Source organism: Corapipo altera, unplaced genomic scaffold (assembly GCF_003945725.1).
Source record: "Corapipo altera isolate COAL_440 unplaced genomic scaffold, ASM394572v1 1, whole genome shotgun sequence".
NCBI lineage: Eukaryota > Metazoa > Chordata > Aves > Passeriformes > Pipridae > Corapipo > Corapipo altera.
In genome coordinates, this window is record NW_020884873.1 from 29,997,840 (window position 1) to 30,015,420 (window position 17,581).

At 43.5% G+C, this 17,581-nt stretch overlaps 1 protein-coding gene across 1 annotated transcript; it reads right to left on the reverse strand.

Moving 5' to 3' along the window:
• Positions 1-1,446: 1,446 nt before the first annotated feature.
• LOC113952708 (glioma pathogenesis-related protein 1-like) lies at positions 1,447-13,420 on the reverse strand. Its single transcript, XM_027655074.1, has 6 exons — positions 13,004-13,420; positions 7,599-7,844; positions 5,474-5,583; positions 3,606-3,688; positions 2,421-2,447; positions 1,447-2,337 (listed from the first exon to the last, which is right to left on the reverse strand). The coding sequence occupies exons 1-6, from the start codon at positions 13,181-13,183 to the stop codon at positions 2,186-2,188; spliced, it is 798 nt and encodes a 265-aa protein (XP_027510875.1). The 5' UTR covers positions 13,184-13,420; the 3' UTR covers positions 1,447-2,185.
• Positions 13,421-17,581: the final 4,161 nt, after the last annotated feature.

Sequence of the window (17,581 nt, forward strand, 5' to 3'; positions counted from 1 at the left end):
GTGTCACTGTTAGTGCTTTTTGCACCTGTTTTCTGAGAGTATGGGTATTCAGTTGTAAAACTTGTATAAAAAGCAAACAGAAACTGTAGTGGATTGGGAAGGGTAAAAAAGGTTTTTTTGTATTTTCAGAACAGCTTGAACTATTGCGAATTATCTCCATAAACTGATTCATATATCAGTGTTTTGCATTTATCATATGGAATTCATAGGCATATGCCATAAGTGTGGACAGTTCAAAGTGGTTTGATCATCCAGAGCTAAATACCTGGATTTTCAGATGTCCTTAAGATGACAAAGCTACTTGTTTACCTTTGACTTCTTGGCCTTCAGGCTTTTTTTTGAATGAAAGATGCCACATTGTAAAGTTTGGGGGTTTAATTCCCCTAAGCCCCCGTGATTTCCAGGTTTTTTAAGGAAGCTTTTTCTATAGTATTTCCTAAGAGCTGCTAAAGTATATAGTTAAATGTCAGTCCTGTGAATGTTTTGAACTGTAAGGTCTCTGCCTTGTTTCTTCTCCTGGAGACTGAGCATAGATTAAACTAAGCAGGGGGGAATTCCTGCTGACCTCATTTTAAGCTCCCTGGACACAGCAGTGCACGCGCTTCCCTTTCCTGCATTCCTGGTAGTAGGATCTAACCGCACAGGGCTTCATAGGAGCAGGCACTGTGGTGGGCTCCATGCTGCTGTAGGAACCCTGTGCAAGACAGTGTACAGAGAGTAAATCCTGCTGCCCATGTGCCACTTGCTGGCCCGTTTTTGATGGGACATTGCAGTACATGGAGCTTGAGGCTTGGCTTTTACACAAGAGTGCGCAGGCTCCATGAGTGATTTATTCAGGGAATGCTGTGATGCCAAAATGACTCTAGTGCAAGCAGGTAACTACTTGGAGGAGTAGCATGAGAAATGTTGAGTTCCAATTCCAGTGTTTTCAGTAAAAATCCATGCCAATAGTGGAATCAGGAGGAGGTATGCAGAAACACTGAAAGGTACTGTGGTGACAGTATCCCAGAAACAAAGAGGTGAAAGGGAACTTCCTTTACAGCAGTGTGAGTCAGTGCCCTGCAGAGGGACATGGTGCAGAGGCTTCCAAATGTATAGATACAAATCACTGCAGTCTAGCTGAGAGTTCGTGCAGCTCTGCTCCTTCAAGGCTTTGCTTGAGCCGAGCAACTGCAGGTGGCAGAGGTCACACCCAGCTGAACATAGCAGTTATTTCCACAGCTTTGTGGTTGCTTCAGATGTGCAAGTTCCAGGAGACTCATTCTTTAGTAGCTGTTGAACCAAAGTCTTAACTATGGGTACAGTGTGATTTTATCTGGAGTTCTATCTTTCCCAGCATTTTGTTTCTCAGTGTTGTGTAAGCTGGAGATGATTGTGGTGTTATTTTGTGCACCAGCAGTTAAACTTTAGCTCATGTTGCAAATATACAATTGCCATACACGGGAAGCAGGAAATAACAATTTATTGTTTGAAACAGCACTAAAACCCCTAAGCTCAGGAAAAAAACCCAACCAGGTAAGATTGCAGTGATACATAAACACATAAACACAGCTGAAACTGTCTTGGCATAGATGACATGTGTTTAAAAGCAAATTCTAAGCAAAGAGAAGTACCAATGGCTCAAGTGCACTGAGACTGGGAAACACACTGCCAGCCACAGGATACAAATGCCAGAGTTCACAGGGATCCAAAAATTCTTTAAAAAAAGATTTAAATTATACAGGATACTCTGCACCTTGCTGTAGGAGCATCCAAGGAAAGAGTGCAATAGGAATGAGAGAGGTGAGTGCTCTCCCTGGACCTTGGCTGGGGGTTGGGGCCAGGCTCCTGGACTAGACACCCTCCAGCCCTTCCTAAAGAAAGTGTGTTGGGCAGCTGCCTGGACAGCATGCTCCCTTACCCACCAGATCCCACACACACTGCTCCATTTCAAAAAACTTAACTTTTTAACTTTTAAAGCCATTTTAACATCTAAAGCCATTTTAACTTTTTAACCGGTTCTGAGCAATGAGAAAGCTTTATCAGCTCTTGTAGCTGCTGCCTGCAACGAAGATGGTATTTCTGTATTTCTAAATCAGTCGTGGATGCAAACAGTGTCTCTACCAATCTTTATGCCACCATAACTTATGTGAAGGGAAGGGATAAGCTGAGCCAAGCCAAGCGCTCGTGTGATCTTCTACATGTGTCACCCACTACCAGGTGCTAGAGACCAGTATTTGGGTACGAGCCAGGTGGCCAGAATTGTCAGTATAAGGAGTAATGACCTTAGAGCAATAACAGAGATGCAGAACTTGTCACATGCAGGTCTGTCCCAGTCTGGATGCCACGTAGGATCACCTGTGAACAATACAATTCACTTGTTTTCAAGTATTACTGCACCAAGGGCAACAAATGGAAGCAGTAATTCTAGCGGTACTTACCAACGACTTTGTCGCGCTCTGCATTTTCTGGAGAGAGAAAACAAGTGAATGTAAGCAGACTTTTAAGTTAGAAACTATTTGACTCTAACCAAAAGGGAATGAAGCGTGAGCCTCACAATGGCCTCACAAATACAGGTATGGGAGATGCATTGCTTTCCAGGAAGAAGCACAGACCCACTGACTCTAGGAGAGCCCTGCAGTGACTCTCTGGAGAGAGTCCCTACAGAGACTTTGCTGAGGAGTGCTTGATCACACCATGTTGACTTCTCCTCCTACCAGTGGTTGATGCAGAGACAACTCACTCCCCCAGGTGTGCTTCCCAAGATTACTTTGGCTTCTGCCCCGTACTTTATGTTTAAGATCCTCAGCCTGCAGCTAACATTAAACAGCCTTGTGAATCCGGGACTCCCTCATGTTCCTGCGGTGCAGGTGTTTTAACACCACCTTCCCACTCCTTTAGTTCATCAAAGATCGAGTGCTGGGGAAAAGCATGACCATACTCTCAGCAATCCCCAAGCAGATGTCCATAGAACAGTGCCTTGTCCTTACAGGAATTTCAGGTCATCTCCTTCCCACCTGACACCATGCAGCCATTAAAAAGCCAAGTGCAGGTGAATCAGGTAGGCTGTCAGACTCAGGCTGAGCATCACATCCCCATGAAAGGCTCTTGCATGTCAGCCTTGTTCCATCCTGGTGCTTAGGGGAAAGTAGATGGCCTGGCTGATGTTCACTGGAGCGAGTAGCTTTGGCAGTGCTGTGGATGCTCTCCCCACCTGCAGCAGCATGGCAGGGGAAAGGCTTGCTTGGACCTGCACCAGCTCAAGCCACAGCTCATGCATCAGACAAAAACCCAGAGCCCCCAGGACAGGACATGTGTCCCATTATCTGATTCCTAGTTCTGCAAGCAGTAACTTTGGTGTGAGTGGAAGCGATACCTTAAACTGCAGCCCCCATATCTTCTGTATTATAGCCTGTAGCACATGGAAAGCAGACCCCACCCTGTCACTCACCAGGGTAGAAAACAGGCTCTTTCCACTCTCCTCCCTCCTCTCTGAGCATCATTGCCCACTTGGCTTCTGACTGCAGTCTATATTTAAGAACAGGAGAGTGCTGTGCCTGCTTCCTGTCGGTATCTTTTGTGTGCTCTTTCTGCTTAGGGAGAAGGACTGGTTGTCCTCTACTTACGACAGAGATGGTTGGTACACCGATCACCACCGCAGTCACTGCACGCTGCTCCGGTCTTGTACGGCTGCGTTGGGTAATTCCCACTGTGAAGCAAAGTAACACTGCTCTCAAACAGCCCTTGGGAGCAGAACCTACCACTAATTAGATTTTTAACCTGATTTTTCCTTCACTTGTGTTGATAGAGTGATGGGTTTTGGACAGTCCTGTCTGAGTGCCCTGTGCCTAAGACAGGCAGTGAAGCAGAAGAGGTTAAATGTAATGGGGAACCTTGTTGCTCAGGAACCCGGAGACAGTATTGGAAGCCTGGGAATTAAGCAGGCTCAAACTAGGTAACTAGAGTGCATGGAAACTATGAGGTCTCAAAGCTGGCTCTAGCTATAGAAACAAGAGCACCTTCAGTTACTGTGTGTGTATGCGTGTATTCAATGTTGAAGAGGAAATTTCTGGTGTCAGAGAATCTCCCATAGGTAGTGATTTCCTCCACTTGTTTGTAAATACTTCAGGAGCGATATGGGTCTCCCTCCTGCTCCCTCCCTCTGCCACTGGCATGACTGGCACCAACAACCTCTGCCCAGTCTCTTGGCTCGATTTTACTTGCTCATATGTCTGATACAGCACCAAACACAGCTCAATGCTTCACTTTGCTTGGAGCATGCCCAAAACAAGATTTACAGCATGCCTCAAACTTCCCATAAACACTGGCAGAAGAATTTTTTAAGCATGCAATCTCATCAGTGCTAAACTTCATGGTAAGACCTCAATTACTTTCAGCAAGGTGAGGCTTTCGTTGCATTTTAGGAACCGAAATTGTTTATGCATCTTGCTTGGGCCCTTGGCAGAGTTGAAAAGAGTTCAGGATCACATAAAGAAAGAACTGAAGCTGCTGCTTCTCAAAAGCAAGAGCTGGATGTGACATTACTCCACTTGCTAGCATATAACGGCCCGTTTGCAGAGTCCTCACTCAGCAGGGAAGGGCCCAGCTTTAAAGCCCTCTCTAGAGCCCCTTGTCTTCCCAGAGAGCACCCTGCCTGCTTTGCTGGGTCCTGGTGAGGGCATCACTCTTCTTCCCCACGGGGTCCCTCTCAACACGGGGCAAACAATCCAACCTGATTTTGGTCCTCTGCACAACACATTTGGGTGTGGGGCTTCTGGAAAAGCAGTTGCTATGTCACTTCAAGGGATCTGGTCAGCAGTATATATTCTTCCAAGGATGAAGCAAAGGCAAAAGGAATGCCAAAGTTTGAGATCAAGGGCTGGCCTGGTCTTGGCCCAACACTCTATGCATGTAAAGCTTTTAAAGCTGCATTTAGACTGTGGTGGCATTAATTAGCTGGAGAAGGGTAAAATACATCCATCCTAGCTAGATATCCTACTGACTGTGTATGAAGGACCTCTAGATCAAATTTTGAGCAGCCCAAGCCTCATGAGCAGCCCTCAGTTGCTAAGATTGCAGCTGCAAGCATTGAAAACTTCAAAATTTATCAAACCATCAACCTAGAGGCTTAATTATGCAGGCGTGTGTGGGAGTATCTTCAGACTTCAGGCTTGCACCTTGGTAACCATCTGTGGCTATCTTGGGACTCAGGAGAAAGGGACTCATTTTCAGATGATCACTTCAGTATTTTCATGTCAGCAGCTAATATTTTACCCTTTTTACCAGCTCCACTGCTTTTCTGGCTTCAATACATCCAGCAAATAAAAAAAAGATGGTTGGACAGAGGTGTAGCTCTCTCCATTTTGGGAACCATTTCCTTCCACGAAGGAAATAGACAGACTTTATTAGATTAGATAGACTAATCTAATAAAGTTGCATGTTGTGGGATGGAAGGGGTAGGACCCTGTGAAATATTCATAGCGAAAAACCTTACGGCGGCCCATAGTTGCAGATGAAGTGTCCAGCGTTGGTTATGGAGGTGTATGCCACCCTGGGACAGAAGTGGACAGCACAGCCAACCTTGTAGCTTGTAGCCCAAACAACCTGCAAAGACAGACAGGTACACTGGTGACAAAGGCTTTGATTCAGCGTCTGAAGCATTAGGAGAAGACCTGCCCTCCGCTTTACGACATCCAAGTGGGCTGAGGAGCACTCCTTGGGCAGGCTTCACAGGGAAAAGCAGCAGTGATGGATCTCAAACCTATGGTTTGGTCTGAAAAATGACTGATTGTTTTTACACTCAATTTGCCACATATTTGTTAAGACAATGCTGAAAACAGGAATAACTGGCTGTAACAGGTTGTTTTCCTTTCTTGCAAAGGAGAAGGTGAAGTTCACCTCACTGGCTTCAAGCTAATCCATTAGCTTTCTGCCTTTTCTGCTGAGGGAGAACAGTTCAAACCTGTGCAGAAAAGGCTGCATGATCTGCTACAGCTTCTATGAGGGCTGATTGCTGCTGTACTAAATCCTGCAAGGACATACAGGCAAATTGCCAGAAGGCACTGGTGTTACAGGAGGGGCAGGGAAAAGGATTGTGTCCAGACTGCAGTCCCGCCTTTTAGCATCACAGCCATGACTGAGGTAACATAGAGGCAGGGGCATTACATCATTTAGTGATCCTCTGTCTATCAGAAGCCCTTTTGTGCAATCCAGCATCCTACATCCAGCTCCAAGATTAGAGTACAGTCAAATGCTGCAGTTCTGGAAAAATAAATCCCATGACAGCAGCAGAGTGCAGACAAGGGTGCAGTGGTACCTGAGGGTGATACAACAGCAGCGATGACTGACGATGTCAAAGACCCTAACAGCATAGGAGATAAACACATTCGTGCCCCTGCCTCGAAGAGGAGGCATGGCTCTTTCTGCTTGTGCCTCTTTGGTGGGGACAATGCTCAGGCTCTTGAGGATGTTCTCAGTGCAGTGGCAGACCAGAGGCTGCTCCTGACACCAGCCATAGACAACTGCATCCCCAAGAACTGTGAAGGACTGAATCACACAACCTTCCTCATCCCAGGCAGCCACTGGCTGGGGCATACGCTGGAAATGTAGTTGTGGTAACTGCAGTAATTGCACCCAGGGAAAATTCTCTTCTCCGTAGCTGGGAAGGAGGAAGAGGAATGAGGAGTTCCCTAAAAGTAAAGACCCAAGGATACCTCCCAAAGCTGGTAGACACACACATCTTCTAGCTACAGTCACTATCACCACTGACTTCAAGTGGGAATAATCTTATTTTTTCATTCTCCCCCACGAAACTGCCTGGACTGCTCCTCTACAAACAACACTGTGCCCTACTGCCAGATAAAGTGCATTTCACTGCAGTTTCAAGATGCTGACTCTTGCCATGTCCTTGTGAGCAAGGTCAAAAAGCAATGTGCTGTCACCTCTCACAGGTTCTGCATCTAAATATCTTCTCTGCACACAAGTACCTGCGTGTATTGTTCAGACAGCCCACCAGCTTCACTTCATCTATTCAAGTCCTAAATGCAGATGTGTATCCTTGTAGAAAATATTAAATAGCCTCAGGTGAAAAATCTAACCCTAGAGCTGCTGCTGTCCTGCTCTCACATAGCTGTGGATAGTGATTGCGGGGTTGCATGCAGTGGCACTCCTCTCCCACACTCTGCCTTCTTTCTTTGGTAATAATGGTTGAAAAAAATGTGCATATGATACTTGCAGAACTGCAGACATCTCTTTTTGTGATGGTATTTCCCCAGCCCTTGGCAAGTGGAGGCTGCCTGCCAGAGCTCGGACCTCATCCCACCAAGCACTGAAGTCCATAGCCACTGCCTGTTTTTTTGGCCACTGCTTGGCTAAATCTGACTGCTTGATGGCTGTATTGTTTTCTTCCTGAAAAAAACCCAACAACTTCCATATTTAAAATAATAATACAGTGACTCTTCTTCTCTCATAAATGGGAACATAAGAACATCTTGTGCACACAAAGATTAAGTAAGAGTACAGCTTGAACAAGTTCATTGAATCTTGAACAGAAATGCAAAGTTTCTGTGTCAAAATGGCAAAGCTGGTTCATGGTTTAGATGGAGAAATGCAATGCCTACCTGTGTATAGTGGCCGCATACTCTTCTGCACTTATTGGTGTTATAAGTGTAGAATCTGACCTCGCTGTGCCATGAGCTGATGGCTCCTTTCACAGTAAAGGCAGAAAGTGAGCCAGTCCAGAGGTTTTCTCCAATGCGGGGAAATCTGGGGTGAACTTTCCCTGGTTCTTTGAGGTATATATTATGTTTAGATAAGCATTTCTTTGCCCAACCTTTCGCAGTCTTTGCCAAATCTGGATCCCAACTCTGCAAAATAAAGAGATGTAAAATCTTGGTTATATTAGTGTAGCACTAAACCTGCATTATATGGGAAAACTGTGGTTTAAACAGGCTTTAAAATGGCTTTTGGTGGTCTCTTTGCAAACACATGCTTCTTCTTCCCAACACCCCCTATGTTATCCATGCAGGAATGTCCTGCATAACCCCCGTGTTATCCATGCAGGAATGTCCTGGGAAGGTGTCCTGAGGTGTGTCCCATTGGCCTTTGTTAACCTCTTCCTGTGATTGGGTGTTCCTGTAAGCCCCTTGAGACTTCTAATTAGTTACTCTGTGAATCCTCCTAAACCCTATAAATGTAAATCCCCAACAATAAAACTCACTCTTGCCTCCTCTCCATGCCTGGTGTCCTGTCTCCCTGCCGGCCATGGGGCCACGTGCGGGGGGGGAGGGGGGAGCACCTCTCCCCTCCAGGTTCAGGGCCAGAAGAGACCCCTGAGAAACCCCTGGAGTTCCCTTTCCCCATCCTTCAAAGCGTCGCAATGGTTCTTCAGATGGAAATGGAACTAGAACTGGGCCGCCCCACGTCGAGGGTGGGGAAAGGGATCCAGATATTAGCACTTTATTTGCAATGCAGTAAATTCAGAGCAACTTCCAGGAAAAGCTATGTCTTAGTAGCATACGTGCTTTTGGTTCATTTGTTCTTTGCTTCTGCTGAGACTTACAGAGCTACATGGTAAATTGGCTTTTAGGTTCATTTTGGATTTACACTTAGTTACTCATTAAACTTGAGGAAGTTTTTGGGGTGGTGTGTAATCTTGGCTGACTGGTTTGTTGGACACTAAGAGCTGTATGTCAGTCAAATACAGTGTTAGTGGCACAATGTGCATTTCAGGGCTGTGCCAGCCATGAGAGAACATTAATGTAAATTAAAGAGTGAATTCATATGAAATCTGGAGAGTGAGGGTTATGCTTACCATACCACTCAGGCAGGAGTCTTGTGTAGCCTCATGTATTAAGGTCACTGCTTGCAGGTCACTTCACAACCACACTGGGATTTTGGGGACACTTTAAACTCAACCCCTTGGTTAGCATCTTTGTGTTTGGCAGCTTCAAATGTTAGTGCTGAATTCATATTTATGGAATGACTCATTCACTTGCTATTCAATCCTACAGAAAGTGATTATTTAGGCAATTGAGTCACATAAATATCTTTTGTTTGCACTGGAGGTGGTGTCTGCTCTTGCTGGGTTTTCTTGTGCACACAACTTGGTTAAGTGATTACAGCATTGTACCTCCTGGAAGATACAGTACCATAAGTGCGTGCCTGTAGTTCTAGATATACTTCGTGTTTCAAAAATAAAGTTGTCCAGCACTGCTGAACTATTTTGAAGGTTTTTTTAAATAACATTCTTTTAATTTTTCCTTTTCTGAATTACTTAAAATATCTCACTTGCTTCTGCAAATGATGGAATTGTAATTGTTTTGAATTGATCAGTAGCCATGACAAGGGAAAAGGTAGACTGTAAATTTTTAATTGGTAGATTTTATTTTTGTAGAAATCTAACAAAGGTAGGTTGTTAGATTTTTATGGCTATATTTTACATAAATAACTTTCTTTGTACCATAGATAAGTCTGAAACAACGTGTATTGTTTGTGCTACCAATCAGTATTTAAAAATCACAGGATCACAACAAAATGCATCTACAGAGATTTGAAAATATTCTGTAACTTATGTCTTCTGCTTCTTCCAATGGCTAACATTTGTGGGGGGGTGTATTTTCCCACTGTGTTGGGTTGACCCTGGCTGGATGTCAAGTGCCCACCAATGTCACTCTGTCAATGCCCTACTCAGCTGGGCAGGGGAGAGAAAATACAACAAAAGGCTCATAGGTCAAAGTAAGAATAGGGAGTTACCACCATGGGCAAAAAAGATCCAACTTGGGGAAATGAAATTAACTTATTATAAATCAAATCAGAGTAGGGTAATGAGAAATAAAACCAAATCTTGAAACACCTTCTCCCTACCCCCCTCCCTTCTTCCAGGGCTTCACTTCACTTCTGATTTTCCTCTCCCTCCTCCCCCCCAGCAGCATTGCAGAAAATGGGCATTGTAATCTGCTTGTTGCATGTTGTCTCTCCCACTCCTTCCTCCTCAGGGGAAGGACTCCTCACACTCTTCCCCTGCTACAGCATGGGGTCTCTCCCACAGAAAACAGCTCTCCACAAACTTCTCCAATGTGAATCCTTCCCATGGGCTGCAATTCTTCATGAACTGCCCCAGTGTTGGTCCTTCCCACAGGCTGCAGTCCTTCAGAAACAGACTGCTCCAGTGTAGGTCCCCTGCGGGGTCAGAAGTCCTGCCAGCAAAGCTGCTCCAGTGCGGGCTCTTGTCTCCATGGGGTCACAGGTCTTGCCAGGATGCTGTTCTAGGGTGGGCTTCCCACTGGCTCACTGACTCCAGACATCCACCTGCTCCAGTGTGGGGTCCTCCAGGGACTGCAGGTGGATCTCTGCTCCACTGTTGACCTACATGGGCTGCAGGGGCACAGCTGTCTCACCATGGTCTGCACCATGGACTGCAGGGGAATCTCTGCTCTCGCACCTGGAGGATTTTCTTGCCCTCCTTCTCCACTGACCTTAGTGTCTGTAGGGTTGTTGTTCTCCTCACATATTCTCACTCCTCTCTTCTCTGGCTGCAATTGCTTGTGCACAACAGCCTTTTCCCTTCTTAAATGTATTATCCCAGAGGCACAACCACAGCGGCTGATGGGCTTGGCCTTGGCCAGTGGCAGGTCACTCTTGGAGCTGGTTGGCATTGGTTCTGTTGGACAAGGGTGAAGCTTCTGGCAGCTTTTCACAGACGCCACCCTGTAGCCTCCTTGCTACCGAAACCTTGCCATGCAAACCAAATACTAACCACAAAACTAACACATAAGTAATTTGCCTAGGAAATCAGTATATCAAATATTAAAAGTAAACTTGGGGCAGGGGCTTTTATTTCAAGTGAGTAGTTGGCATTTCCTTAGATGATAACTTTCAAGATCATGATGAAAGATGTATGATAGTGTTGGATGCACCTTAGTGCTTCGTGGTCTTTTTTTTTTCACATTCTGTTTTTTAAGAGCCTACACATCTCTTTTCCCCTTCATCCTATAAAAAGTTTAAAGTTCCATAAAGGCATACGTATATAAAGGTAAGTTAATAAGTTTAAATATACTTTCCATTTTTGTGTGAATGCTTAACTTGGCTGACAGTTGAAAAGCAGTGTACAGAAACTGATAGTTCAGAATGATCTTCAGTTTAACTGTAGTTATACTCCTTATTTGCTTATAATACTGCACTTATGCAAAAAGATTGGACTAAACAGCATGGGGAAAAATGCATAGGACAAGAATGTCTCACTGCTGTTCAAGGAAGCGGTACTTACAATTATTTTCACTCACAAACTGCTTCTCAGTTTTGGTTTTGCAATGAGCTGCTTGCTGATTTAGGGAGGAAAAACTGAATGTGTAACATATGATAAGTGGTGCAAGGCAGCAGTAAGTCAAAGGAGACTGTCGTCAAGTCCTGATGAAACTGGTGAGACTCTTTGTACTGATTTTGAGGAGCCTCAGAATAGACCTAAGCTGTGCTTTGGGTACATGAGAAAGGACTCACATTTGTCAGGTAAAAAAATTTTCAGATCAACATTCTCATTTTATAATACATGTATTACAAATTTTGATGGTTGGGCTTTGTTACTTGCAGTTAAAGGAATTTCTGTCTTGTATTTTCTTTTAAAAACTAGTTTTCCAAAACATGGAAATGCCCTGAATTCACGGTCTTACTTTTTACATATCTAGGTGGGCAGTTATCCACAGCAAACAGAAGTTCCCTGTGACATAAAGGAGCCATCTCCTTTTCCACTAAAAGTGAAGAGATACGCTGTTTTCTATTACAATGGTTTTACTTTCATTATAGATTTTATCATGTCTCGTACTGCTTTCTTCACATTAAATTGTTCCTGGGAGAGGTCATATTAAAGACTAGTGGTTTTGCCGTGTTTTAAAAGAAACTTACCATGATTTAGTTTTTGTTTTAGATGTAATTTATTTATTTGTTTCTTAAGCTGCTTTTTTTCCCCCCAGATTTCAGTTCTTTACTTTTTCAAAAGGAGAAAGTAAGCCCAATTTAAAAAGATGAATACTGCTCTTCTAACACATCCTAGCAACACTTTGTTGGTGTAGGGCCAGTGAAGAAATGCAGAAAATAAGAGTCCAAAGCAACATGTACTGGAAGTTCAGCATGCCCAGCTGAAGAAAGCTGAAGTAAAAGATGCATCTAGAAGAGAAACTAAATTATTTCCTGTCAGGTGTGAAATCCAAGCTTGACCGCTGCTCACTCACCTCTCCCTAGTGGGCACTTGTCTTTTAGTGTTTGACAACCAGAAATGGAAAATGAACTTTTTTTTTTTTTTAATGTCAGTTAGGATGTTGTTAATTACAGTTGTGGCTACGTCCTATTCTGGTGGTGATCATGTGAGATGGTATGGAAAAAGAACAAAACAAAAGATTGGAATTAGGATAATGGCTATGGTCCACTTGAGAGATCTGTGAAAGACTGTCTTTCACATGGTAGCTGCAGATATCACTCCCTTATGTGTCCAGGGAGCAAGGAGGGGGCAGAGCAGCCTGGAACCTGATGCCCCTAGCACTTGCTCCTGTTGCTTTTGGGCTTTCCCTGCAGCCCCAGCACCAAGGAACAGCTCTGTTGGCTCAGCAGGCAAGAGCCTTGCAGAGAAAGCCTTGGTTGGCAACACAGTCTCTGTCCTTGCCGACTGAAGCATGAAAGGGTGTGCTTAGGTCTGTACATAAATCACACCTTGGGCTGTTGAGCTGCATGAGGTGTCTCAGAACGAGGAGGCTTTTCACAGCACAAGAAAACGTTAGGTTGAGCTGAAATCCTGGGTTTCGAATGAGGAATTTAAGTCATGGCAAAACCATACACACACCTGATCACATAAAGCCACCTGATAATTAGAGCTTTTTTCCTCTGCTTTAAAAAGTAGTCACTCATGTCCCCAGGAGGTTGGCTTTTTTCCTTTTGTTTTCTTATTTTTTGCATTTGATCAGAAAATAATCTTTGAGAATCATAAACACCATCACAATGCTACACACTTGGACATAAGTTATCAAGATCCCCTTACCATGTAGAGCATGTTGCTGGCTGGTGGATCCACTCCAGATCGGAATCTGTTATGGGTTTGCACACATTCCTCAATAAACTTTGGATCTTCAATATCAGGCAACGTCGATGGTTCATAGGAGTCAGAGAAATGACAGAAGAGCAGTAAAGCCAGAACACAAGCAGAAAATCTGCTTGTCATTGAGAGAGAGGGAGAAGATAGATGGTACAAGCAGTAAGTCACTGCCGTGGATCCAGCACCACAGCCACGGCCTTCTAAGCGGTGGCAAAACAGTCCGTCCTCTCCCTAAGTAGCTTTTATCCAGTCCCTCATTAGCATGGGAGGGAGGGGGAGGCGTGGTTTCAGTGCCTCAGTAGCACGAGCTGCGAGCGTGGGGGGGTTTGGGCAGTGCGCGCGTTCGGGTCCCGATTCGGGCGTTGTCGAGAGTCTCCTCTGGGAGCCGTAGTACGAGGCAAGTGCCCCCTAAACCAAGTGTCCTGTGTGTGTGACCCCACTCCTTGTGCTTGTGCAGTCATTGACTCCGCTGTATAACACACCGCAATGGAACGTTGCAGAGAGGAGTATCTGTGTCGAGCCTGCCCCCGCAGGGCCAGAACTGAGACTTAAGTTCCTTTTTGCGGTTTGGGCACAGGCGCCCGTGAAGTTTTCTGCAAGCTCCACCACCGAGCGCTTAGTAAGGCATATACTGCAAATGTGATTAACCCTGTCCTTACAGTCATGCGTTTCAGCATCTGGTCTTCCAGCTTTGAGGCAGAGTGTTGCAGCTGTACGAGGTGGTTTTAGCTCCACCAGCAGCGTTTTGCTTTGGAGGCTTGTGGGCTGGACTTATCTTAGGCATGGTAATTGAATATGGCATTAGTCAGAGGAAACGAATCATTTCGAGAACGTTGCTATGAGAATAAGGAAATTAAGCTACAAGTTCACATCAAAGCTGTGGCAGCCGTGCCTCTGTCTTGTTTTCTTCTTTCTTTAATTGTGGCGGGCAAGCTTCTCTCATGTCCTTTGGGCTTTCTTGTTATGGTTTGTTTGGCCCCAGTCATCCCTTTCATAATAATAACTACGGATTGCAGAAGAATTTTGGTTAAATTTTCTGCTTTTGATGAAAATAGATGCTGTTAAGGCTGTTGCTGTTTCTTTCTTTCTTTTTCTTACATATTTTCTTGGTGATGTTTTTATACTTTTATATTGTTTTATTTCTACAGATAACCCAAACAGCTACCTACCTCCTTTCCATTGCAACCACATTGTTCTAAAATAAAGCTGCCGCTTCTTTTTCTTTCTTTTTCTTCCTTCCCCTTCCTTCTTTCTTTCCTCCTCCCTTTCTCCCTCTTTCCTTCTTTCTTTCCTCCCTTCTTTACATCAGTCATTCAGTGTCATTTCATTCTAATACATCAAAGGGATATATTAACAGCTGGGGCTCATTTTTATTGTGGGATGCCATGAGTGTTCAGAGCTGCAATGTGGCTTAGAATTTCAGTCACTGTGGTCTTAAAACATTAGGACAAAGATAAAGGAGGAGAAACAGCTTTAATTATTGATAGCACAATTATGCATTGCTAATATTGGCTAGTATCTCTAAGATTGAAAGATAAGTTTGTTTCCCTTACTAACAAATGTATATTGGAACAATAGGGGTCGAGGGCTAAATATCTCTTAAACTGAATCCATCAAACGTTTGGGCTTTTTGGAAAGAAATCAGAAGAGGAAAAAAATGTGAGTATCATTCAGTGGTAGTTCGTAATGTCCTATTGTATCTGACTTGTTAAAATATTTAGAGCTAGACTGCAGTCCAAAAAAATCCATTAAGAGCTTTTAACTATCATGGAACACCTTTGATTCAAGAGGTTTCTCTATATTTGTTCTGCTGTTATTCCAGGTGTGCTGGATCTTTGGTCTAAGCAAGTAAGTTTGTTCTTGTGTGGTAGCTTTTTTAATTAAACATTGTTTTTAAAATGGCAAGACATTAAAACACTGGTACTCTGAATTTTACCCCTTTACTGTCAACTTCCATTTATAGGAATGATTCATATTGTGCACGTGGTCCTTTCCAGCTATGCAGCACCGCTGGAGGGAGTGGAGAAATGACATGGAACTGACTGAGGTTACATCTCTCAGCTAGCTATACACCCTTTTCTTTATGTATTCCACTGAACAAGCTGAGACCTACCCCATAGCTTGTTCTGATATCCATTGTATTTGCAGGAAGCTCTGCTTTCCAGCCCAGATACTACTATTCCTACTCTTCAAACCCTGCTACAGCAAATGAAGATCAGGTATCTAAATGGATGTCTTGGCAAATCCCTTTATTCAACATGTTCTAGATTGGAAGAAACAACAGGAGATGATAGATTTCCAACAAATCCTGTTCTGCAGATTGGCTGCTCTGGCACTTTTTAATACCAAACAGCTTCCCTGTATGAAACCTGACCTGACATAAAGCAGATTACTATCTCTCTTACAAAGAGGTAGATAAAGCTGAACTGAACCAAACACTGTTTTTTGCAATACAGCCCTTTGCTCTGGCTGAAGTTGAGAGTAGCAATCTTTTGCTAAATAAGAAATTCCTTTCACATTATTAAAACTGAACAATACTGGGAAAATGTTTTTTCTATTTCCTGCAAAGAAGAACACATATAGTATAGAAATCATTAACTGAAAGGAAAGAATAGCATAATGCAAATGAAGAATAAGATGGGCTAAATCAGCAGCCCAATCTATAGTAATTTCAAGCAGATCACAAGCACCATCTCATCATGCGAACCATATCGCTGCTGGATTCACTTTAGATTGAAATGTGTTGTGAGCTCTCACACAGTCTCTAATGAACTTTGCATCCTCTGTGTCAGGCAAGGAATATTGTAGATAAGCATGAAAGCAAGTGAAGAAATCCAATAAAAACAATGCTGCAAATAAAAACGTTATTTTCATAACTCTTCAATTTTTTAATAAGTTTTTATATGGAAAATCTCTTAGGTGGAGATGATATGAGCAAGCAGTTCTTCAGAGGTTGTCCTCTGGGTGTGGAAGCACTTGAAAGTGTCAAAATAGCAGGAAGTGAATATAAATTGCTTCATCAAGTACAGCTCTATCTGACATCATAGCTGCCTGTCAAAGGGTAAAGCATGAAACAGGCATCTGCCATGCATATTAGCATGGAGTAACACTCCAAGTATACTTCTGCCTTTTCTTTGTGTGCTCCATCCTGGTTGACTGCCAAACCATTGTGTGATTGTAGGTCTTACCTGAAGAGATGCTGCAGAACAGCTTTCTTAAAACCTGCATTAACCATAAAATTGTAGCTTTGACAAAATACAAATCTGCTGTTCAGCTGATTTTCCAATAGTATCGCTTAGTCATATCAGCCTAGTTAAAATTACGTTGCAGGACATTGCTTCCATGTCAAAATTACTCAAGGAATAAGCAGAATTAGAAAATCTGCGCTCCAGCAGGAGAAAAAAGACGGTTCCTGAACAGCAGCTTGCTGCAGAACAGACCTTCTGACCTGGTTTGGTGTGTAAGAAAAGTACAATTTGGAAATCCCAAGCTTGAGTATGTGTTGATACTGTCCTTCCTTAGCTATTTGCCGTTACCTGCTAGCCTAAAATCATTAGAGGAGCTTTCTGTGCTCCTGGAGAGCAGTTAGCATTCCTAGTATAACATTCCAAGACTGATTGGGGCTGTAGGATGGTATGTGTTGGAATTTGTATTGTCTCACCAACTGTTCTACGAGCTGGTTGTTTGTTTTTTTTTTTATTTCAAACCTAAACCAAATTGTACAAACATGCAAGAGCATAGGTTAAGGTCTTGTAACATGGTTTTAGGTAGGTTTACAGAGAAAATTCCTTGCAAATAGGTTGTAAAATATGTTAATGGGTCTCATTCCCTGCTCAGTTTTGCAGGTCAAGCCTTATCCTGCTGAACGCTTGTGGATAGTATCATTCTGGTCTTGCCTTCCCTATTTGCACGATGGCTTTTCCCTCTTAAATAATACCCTTGATTTGCTTCAGAGAGTCTTGTCACAATCCATACACCTAATTCAGATAGGCTGAGGGAGCTGTAGTCCTCAACCACCATCACAGCTATACCTGTTTAGGCTATTAATAGCAGGCATATAATTAAATATTTCTCTGTGTGGATGTGTTTATGGATGTCCATGCATTACTAACTCTCCACACTCTCCTCTTAGTCCTGTCATGATTTGTTGACCTATTTCATTATGATAGGAGGCAAAAAAGTGAGTGTGTGGGCTTCTGGTGGTTTTGGATCCTCTGGGGGAGAAATAAAAAGGTTGCCTACAATTATTCTTGCTGGACAGGCTTAACACAGCCCTTACTTATAAACAGCCCTCACTTATGAACAGCCCTCAGAGGCACAAGAGAGCTGGACAGAGAGGAAACTGAACATGAACTAGCATCTGCTTTTCATTTACAATACTTTCCTGTGCTTTAAAGTTCTTCCAATAAGATCACCATCATTTTCTAAACTGCTTTAAAAAGAGCAAGCCAAAGTGGTCAGTGGGAGTAGACTGGCCACTCTACCTTTCTCCATGGGCACAGCAAACTGTGTGCAAGGTGCTTT